The sequence below is a fragment of the Haliotis cracherodii genome, unplaced genomic scaffold (genome assembly GCF_022045235.1).
Source record: "Haliotis cracherodii isolate W230 unplaced genomic scaffold, xgHalCrac1.p SCAF_29, whole genome shotgun sequence".
Taxonomy (NCBI): Eukaryota; Metazoa; Mollusca; class Gastropoda; order Lepetellida; family Haliotidae; genus Haliotis; species Haliotis cracherodii.
In genome coordinates, this window is record NW_027266285.1 from 241,156 (window position 1) to 249,927 (window position 8,772).

At 37.3% G+C, this 8,772-nt stretch overlaps 1 protein-coding gene across 1 annotated transcript; it reads left to right on the forward strand.

Moving 5' to 3' along the window:
* The first annotated feature begins 1,753 nt into the window (after positions 1–1,753).
* On the forward strand, positions 1,754–8,247 carry LOC139473539 (A disintegrin and metalloproteinase with thrombospondin motifs gon-1-like). The gene is made up of 6 exons (XM_071256178.1): positions 1,754–2,077; positions 4,608–4,698; positions 5,663–5,943; positions 7,302–7,475; positions 7,585–7,732; positions 8,204–8,247. Exons 1-6 carry the CDS (start codon positions 1,754–1,756, stop codon positions 8,245–8,247), a joined length of 1,062 nt encoding a protein of 353 aa, XP_071112279.1.
* The last annotated feature ends 525 nt before the right edge of the window (positions 8,248–8,772 follow it).

The following is an 8,772-nucleotide window of genomic DNA, read 5'->3' on the forward strand; positions in this document are numbered from 1 at the left end:
CATAATTTGTGGAAGTTTGTTGCATGTACCACCGGCGAAACAATACCATGTGACGTCAGCCAAGTAATAGGGTTGCTTGGGTCATCGAGTGCGCATAAGCTCCTCTCAGTGATCTGTCATCTCTACACGCAATGCCGTTGGATAAACCGATGTGGGAGTTTTCAATAGTTGTTAGTGAAACTTGTTCCCGCTGTACATAAGCACGCACTTAAAAAAAAAAATTGGTATTATACAATGTGAAATGCAGCTGTATTTTTATTAATCCGACGTGTTATAAATAAATCTTGTGAGATGCGCCACTCGTGAAAATACAATTTTTGTCACGTCACTCGTTGATCAACATGTTGTTAAAAATACATTCAATTCTCAAAGGATTAAACGTTTGTTCGATTCACATCCAAACTCTAAACATAACACACTTTTAATTAATAGTATAACTCCAACACAAATTGATTTTCTGCAAAAAGGCCTATATTTCTGAAAAGGTGATTAATGATAGGACTAATGCTTTCTGGAAAAATGCTCCTTTTGCATGGGGAAACTTAATAGAAAAAAGGGAAATTCTATCAAAGAGGAAAAAGACATATTATCACAACCTTTATTGCAAACTACGAGTATAAGAATCGGGAACACTCAGGTATATCATTAACATTACTCGGTAAAAAGTATTAATCTTGTAAATGATTTGATAGACGAGAACGGAAATTTTCTGGATCTTTTAGGCCTTAAACATGTATACGACTGTAAAACACATTTCCTGGAACATTCTAGTCTTATTCAAGCAATAAAACCATATCTAAAGCGTAGGATTATAGCCCTAACAGCTTAGTTACATCTGCCCTTAATACTATATTTCCTTGAAAATTTGAAGTAGGGGATAAAGGGTATTTTATGTTATATTACGTAAAGTATCCAACGATATGATATCCAAAAAATACAATAAAAGATGGGAACTAGATCTTGGCCTTAACACGACGGGTAAAGATTGGCAAACGATTAATCGTAGCTCCCACAGATGTAATGTGTCCTCAAAACAAAAATGGTTCCAATACAGTATTATTCATAGAATTATACCAACAAACGAGTTACTGTACAAAATGGGATATAAAGAATCATGTCTTTGCAATTTTTTGTAAACGAGAAAAACAAACCTCAGTGCCCATGTTCTTTGAGTGCAAAATTGCAAAACTTATCTGGAACAACCTTACGAAATGGATCAAAGACAAAACTGGAATAGAACTAGAATTTTCAAAATTGATAATTTTATGAGGATAACATCAAAAACGAAATGATGTATTAAATCATACTATAAGCGTAACAAAGCAAAACATATTCAAATCAAACATTTCCGACTCCATACCAAATTTCCCACACATCAAACAAGAAATAACCGATTTATATTACATCGACAGAAATATATCATATTCACAATATATGACAGTGTGGTCTCTGTCACCACATATTCGTTTAAACCCACGAACTTGCACAATCCAACAATATGACAGTGGAATAGATTTTGTTTGTTATCATCCATAGATATACTTTGTATGTTGGATGTATTTAAGATTGTATGTGAACTATATTCTGTAAACTTATTGTTTGTTTTCTCCAAAAGAAATAAAATCATCAAAAAACATGTTGTTTGTCAAAAGTGGCCAAATATCGACCATGTGTTTCAAAATATGTCACTATCAAATCACTGTCTTTTGTTTATGAATTAATATAGTTGAAAGTCCTGTCGCCTTCAACAGCCATGGTTTACCTGGGAGCCCTTGTGTTGTTTCTTCTATACGACGTTAACAATTCAACAAAGGTTTGTACGAAACAGAGTAATTATCATTTCCTTCATCGTGGCGTGAAACTTCCTGGCAAAGACTTTGTCCGTGTTACGACAGAGGGCGTCGTTACATGTGCACGAACATGCTTGATCACTGGCATGTGCAAGTCCTTCAACTTTAACACCAACAATGGTCAGTGTGAGCTGAACTATGCCACGCTCACAGCTGGAGGTCTGAATGTCAGTCATCTGGTCGCTGCTGCTGGTTTTGTCTTCTCGGACATCTCACACTGGCCACAGGTAATGCTTCTGAATGTACGGTAAAATTGACGAAGAACCATTAGAAATCACCACCCTCAAAATTATTCTAAAGATATTAAATGTAGAATTATGCTGCACATGGCGTGTCGCACATGATCAACACACAGGTAAATACATATTCACTCGTATTCAATGAAACAAAACACTTTTAAGGTGTAATGGAACTGTATGTTCTCCCCAGAAGTTATTTATGGTATACTTAAACACATACATCATAATATGTATCTATCTAACAGGGAAAATGTAGCAAAGCTCTGAGGTTTGCGGGTTTTTTCTACCTTTATCGATGAGTATTTCTTGTGCGCTATCTTTATATATAATTGTATTTGTGCAGGTAATATAGTTGCACAGGATTTGAAATCTTCAGGAAATTGATTAGTTGAGAAATAACGCAAACCTTTAGATATGGGGATGGACCTTTATGACATCTCAGTTCACTGATGTACTTTCTGACTAATCCCCGCACGCAAAAATGCCCTGTCATAACGCAGACCTCCCAAAATGCATACCTGCCATAAAGCAGACCAAGAAGTAAAGTTATATAACAGATGCTTGTCACCCCCACTTATTCAATAGACCTTAGCAGCACTCAACCATCTACTATCTTCTCCTAATTATAATATACAAACAGCGGCAGAAACATATTTTGTTATCAAAACTTGCAATCGTATTAACAAAGAGCTTAACTATCCATTATCCTCAATCTCTCTCATATAGCGATGTCAGATAGAGCCAAAGTCAATCAGAGGAAGAGAGGAAACAAAGAGATTGAAACCGACTGTTAAGTCATGTTGAGAAATTGCCAGAAAAACCCGCTTGAGTTTCCAGATGATGTGGGGCATTTACTTAAATTAAGTTGTATTGTACACCGTACAATGTATACTGTGGTTTCAGTTCAGTGTATTGAGACTAATGCCTTTTATGTATAATGACCAATAAATGCTACATCTCAAGTGAAACGTTTGGCATTTCGTGATTGGATCATACCTTATAATTGCAACAGGTAAATGGCAAGAGGTTAGTTGTGCACCAGTCCGTAACCAATTCATTTATAAGTGCTCTGCGTTATGGGAGGTCTGCGTTATGGGAGGTGTGCGTTATGGGAGGGCACCCGGTTGCTAGACCGACATTAAGTCCTTGTTAGCATTTATATGGACAGTATAAAACATCATGAAAAGTTTCTGAACAAGTCATTTTGTTGTTAAGAATGTAGAGCTAAAAACGTAAGAATAAATTATAAAATTTAACATTAACTAAACTGCATACGGCCTACTTCCACATCCCCTAGAATGAACACACACTGAAGTGTAGCATACACAGTGAAAAACATATAGCTTGACTGCAAGGCCGTTCACAAATTTCCTCCCTACGACCTATCGCTATGAACAAAACGAAGCAGCAGCACATCTAAACTGTAGTAGAATGGACCCGATCTGTGTCCGACAGTGATAGACGACAGCAATCTATGATTTGACCTCAGTATCTTTTTGACAAATCGTTATAATCACCTTTTATAATCAACAATTATTTATCAATGATGACTTACTATTGTAACCGCAACAGGTTTATACATTTTGGGAATCTTTCCTGTCACATTTATCGTGTCGGACATTTTGACGTCCTCTATTTGATCTCTTCTAATGAGTAACTATTTTCTTCCGCTATATTGTTGTTGATTGGAGTCAGGTTAAACATGATATTGTAAACATCCTCCGACGTCCTGCAGTTTTGCCTTCACTCGATGAAGGTCAAGTCAAGAATATCTGGCCATTAACATCAAATTTACCGCACACGAATACATCTAGGGCGTTGGGGTAGGCTTGTGGTTAAAGCGTCCGCTCGTCACGCCGAAGGCCCAGGTTCCATTCCTCGCATTGGGTACAATGTGTGAAGCCAATTTCTCGAGTCCATCGCCGATATCGGGAATAACACGGCGTAAAACCCAACTCACTCACTCTAATATATCTGCCTGGCAATCGACAAGGCCAAAAATTACAGTGAAACGCAGTCATAAATATAATCCCTGACGATAATACATCAAGCTATCGGGAAAGCAATATCTCTTCCTTACTAGCGTGACATTTAGTATTGTCTATTGGAGTCAGTATTGGATAAGACCTGTGAAGATCCGGGTAGGGAATAGGTTTTCAGCAACCCATGCTCGCCGTAAAAAGCGACAGGTGGTCAGGCTCGCTGTTTTGGTTGATGCATGTCATCACATCCAAATTGCATAAATCGATGTTCATGATATCAAACACTTGATCATCTGGTCCAGACTTGAATATTTACAGACCGCCGTCATACAGCTGACAAAATCTTGAGTGTGGCGTTAGACAACAAATACACAAATATTGGATAATATATGGTACGTCAAAAATGTGTTAAGAAATGGTCGTAAATGCAGATGTTATCATTCCTGGATTAATGATTTATAACCGAAAATTATGTCTAATGTATATTCGGGTATTGTTTCATCTTAATAATTGATTAATAAGGGATTTTGTTCAAGAAACTTTCTGGCGCATGTGCATATCACAACTGCATAGTCAACACCTACTGTAAAGCCCTGGACAACAAGAAGAGTATTTGCAGCCGTTATGGTAAGCTGCCTTACAATACTATCTTTATTTAGCACTCCATACAATCAATTCCAAATAAGTTTTTGATGAAATAAATAATTTGGCCTTGTCTCCAGGCGAAGGCATCAACTAAAACTTTGCCCATATTCATCGGAAATCTCTGCCAAAAACAAAGTCGATTGTACAATTCCGACTATATAAGGGGCATGTGTTTATGAATCACTATCCAATAGTGAACCAGGTGATCGCGAAAAGGTGAGCGTGTCCTGCCCCACCTGTGGCACCCGTCACAAACACAAATTGTACACATGGTACAAGTCAATATAGGGAATAGCATCGGGCATAATGTTTGTCACTGATGCGCCAAATTGTCCACATGTCTACCATAAACCATTTTGAAAGCTTTACTGAGGCCTTGAATGCTGTAACCTTGATCAAACAACTTTTGACCAAGAGTTGTATGACGATCTACGAAATGTTGGTACAAGGAGCATGCTCGATTGGCTTGAGCTGCATATTGCTCGACATAAAGGGAAAGTTGAATGTTAGAAAGTTGAGTCACCCCTCTTGTCATACAGTCTAGTTGAGCGTGTTTGGTCACACTGAATCTTTATGCATAGATCTAAATATGAAACAGATGAAGCAGCCTCACTAGTCTCCTGTGTTAACTATGTAATGGTCATTGAACGATAAACACTACCATCCTTGAGTGAAGTTCTACAAATCTATTTCCACTGGAAATGTATTGTGGATACTGTGGTTTATGATACAATAACGGTGTTGGTAGGAAACGCTTGTCTCGAAACATATGTTGGCATTAACTCAAGTAACTGTATTTGAACATGGCAGTAGCATATCTGCATTCTATCCATGTGTGGAAACGTACACACAATCTCTTCAGGATCCTAAACACATTCCTTATGTTATGAAACTATTAAGACATCACCAAAAATCACACACAACTAAATGGGTATTTTTCTCCCAGTCATACCAACATCGTGTGCAGAAGTTAAAGCATGTGAACCCTCCAGTACAGATGGGGAGTACTGGCTACGTCTGTTGAACTTTGACCTGTACAGAACCCGGATCTACTGTCACAACATGAGCACAGCCAATCCCGTGGAGTTCCTGACACTTCCTACTCCTAACTATGGCGTTTTCCCCAATGTTTCTAATATGAACTGTAACGGAGAGACACCCCTGGTAGGCAACTGTGTTGGCACATCAGGAGAAGTATGGTACAACAAAATCAGAGTCGCAATCGAGGTTTGTCGATTTTCGTTTGTTTTGTTTATCATTTCCTCTATCTTCTCCTGTCTGGCTTTTGTGATATTGATAATGTTACAATCAATATGAAAATGAGAATGAGAATTAGATGAACAGACAGTAAACGTTCATAACTGACTGACATAATAAGTCTTTCTCTTTGCCTTTTACACTCAAGTGATCCATAATAATGATATGAATTATGTCAGAGTGGAGGAAAGAATATAGACTTGATATAAGTTTAGGGCTCGAATTGTAACATAAATGAATTGTTTCGGAAAATATTTGCACACAATGTTCGTCGGGTTTTACGAGAACAAGATAGTTAGATTACAAGATGGATGTCCTGAGAAAGAGTGTGTAGTAAAACAATTTAAAAATAAACTTTTCGACTCCAGATATCACGCTAAATATTCTTTGTTTGTTTGCTGTTTAACGCCACACTCAGCAATATTCCAGCTATATGACGACAAACATTGAAGCAGCGAACGAAAAGACATTTTGTCTCTAACAAAAAAATCCGCAAAGAATGTTAAATGCTTAGTCCCTTACGAAAGACAAGTACCCACAGCAAATTAGAAACACCGAATACATTAAACACTACACTCTCGAATCAGAGTAGACTTGCAGTAATGACACCAGGTGTTCCTTGAAAACTTTTAGGTTACGTGAAAGATTGTGGTCGTATTAAGTAATATTTAGAATCTGTAGTATCAGTGAAGGCACTACCATAAGTCATGGTCATCAGCAATAACGATCAGTCCATCAATCGGCGGGGAAATCCGTTTCACAACCCAGAGCAGATGTGCTCTCTTCAGTGATGTCATTCAATGGCTCTCTTCGGTATCTCAACAGATTATTTCTGCCACTTTTTAATCGTAGTATATGTGTTCATTTAATTTGGCTAAATTTGTCGACAATCGCCAACAGCTGAGGGGATGATGTAAATCCGTCTGGGGTCCATGCAGGTAGGAAAAAGTACTGTAAGTCCCATGTACCCCAGCATGGTGATCTACCTTCAGATGCTGGCGATCTATAGCCGTTTTTACATTATACTGTTTCATGACTGTTTAGTGATATCTTTTTATGGTTGTATGCTAGTTTAAATATTAATCTGTGATATTCTAGTAATTTTACTGTCAATCGATGACAGATTTTTATTTAGCTTACATTATTTATTTACATTATGTATAAATAATGTATAACTTCCCGTCACGATATGGCTTAAATATTGCCGATGTGACGTAAAGCATAAACTCACTCACTCACTAATTCACCCAACAGATTGGCATTGTGCAAATATAATTACACATTTTTTATATCACACATTTGGTGACATCGTACAATTAAATTTACAGACTATGGATGTTGTGCGCAGTGACACCACATTTGCTGTCTTCACAAACCTACAAGCTGATTACGCCCAAGCTATGGACTGCTACTCTATACACAACAATGGTGTCAGTCCTTGTGGAACCAAGGGCGAGTTTATCGTGAATCTATTAGGCACAGGATGGGTAACGAAAGCAGATGTATGTATTCAGACGATTGATGTCCTTTTGTTCCTATGCATTACTTTGTTCTTATGCATGATGGAATGCTTTCAGGTGCCATGCGATATATTTGTGTTTGATTTTTCAGCAACAATGGAAAACCGGTGGATGGATGTCTGTAATCGAGTCAGTAACTCGAGACGACACTGGATCTGTTGTTCGTATCAAGTGCGGGGGCCTTGCGGGCTTTTGTCACCCAGATGGACCCATGATATTGAAGCCATATCCAGAAGAAGGTAATTGCATGTCTTAGGCAGTGAGGAGATTGAAGAAAAAAAAATGTTTGACATGGTTGTAGAATATTTACATTTTCTGAAATATGTCATCGTGTTGTCTACGAATTTTGCAAATGGGTCATGTATGTCTTGTCCTCAATTCTAGAGATGTGTCAAATAAAAAAAGACTTGTCCAACTGATTCTAACATTATGGCAAATGTATGATAAGGTAGTGTAAGTAGTGTTTTAAGATATATTATAACTTATTAAACTTCAAATTGAAGAGCACTCTGTAAGAAGGAATGATATGAGTAGGATGATACGAGTGCATGCGAAAATAGAAACCACATTTCATTTCTACGAGTCACTTAAATGATTATCTGTTTTGAACTTTACATTTATCGAATAGTTTTACGTGGATTCATTTTTATCTATTGAAAGTAATTAAAACAGGGGGAAAAGCCCTATACGTGATAGTTTCCCGCTTCCAGGTGCTTCCTCAATCCAAGGAACAGAAGTGAGGTGTTTACAGTGATGCTGCAGGCTTCATCAAAATAAACAACATACCAGATGGCGGTCTACACCCTTAAGAAGGAGTGAATTACCAGAACCACAACTATACTACATAACTTAACTGAGAAGACAGTGCATACTATTTTACAATTATTTGTTTAAGATTTATGTATGTGTACAATAAATGCCCACACCTCACAAATGGAAAAAAGAAGGGAAATTAAAATAAAGCTTTTGGACGAAATACGTTCGATATGCCTCTGTGTAGATTTCATTATAAGAGATAAACTGAGTGTTAACAAAACAGTAAATCAAAACCAGCCGCTTTCCTAAATAAATGAGGCCTTTCAGTAACAATGCCTTATTTCTGTTGGATATATGTTTTAAGGTGTATAGTACAAACGAATATAACTTTGTTTGGCTGAACCATGTCGCTTTGATTTCTGTTGATGTACCATGCAGTTGAAATGGCAATCTAAACACTGAATTCGTCATTCACATTTCTATCCGAATTGTTGTTGCTCTTTTAATGTGACATTTATACCAG

Excerpts from the sequence above, each read along its gene's own strand:
- LOC139473539 (XM_071256178.1), top strand. The coding sequence starts at position 1,754 with ATGGTTTACCTGGGAGCCCTTGTGTTGTTTCTTCTATACGACGTTAAC. Across the intron at positions 5,944-7,301 it reads AAATCAGAGTCGCAATCGAG|ACTATGGATGTTGTGCGCAG; the intron begins GTTTGTCGATTT and ends TTAAATTTACAG. Across the intron at positions 7,733-8,203 it reads GAAGCCATATCCAGAAGAAG|GTGCTTCCTCAATCCAAGGA; the intron begins GTAATTGCATGT and ends TCCCGCTTCCAG.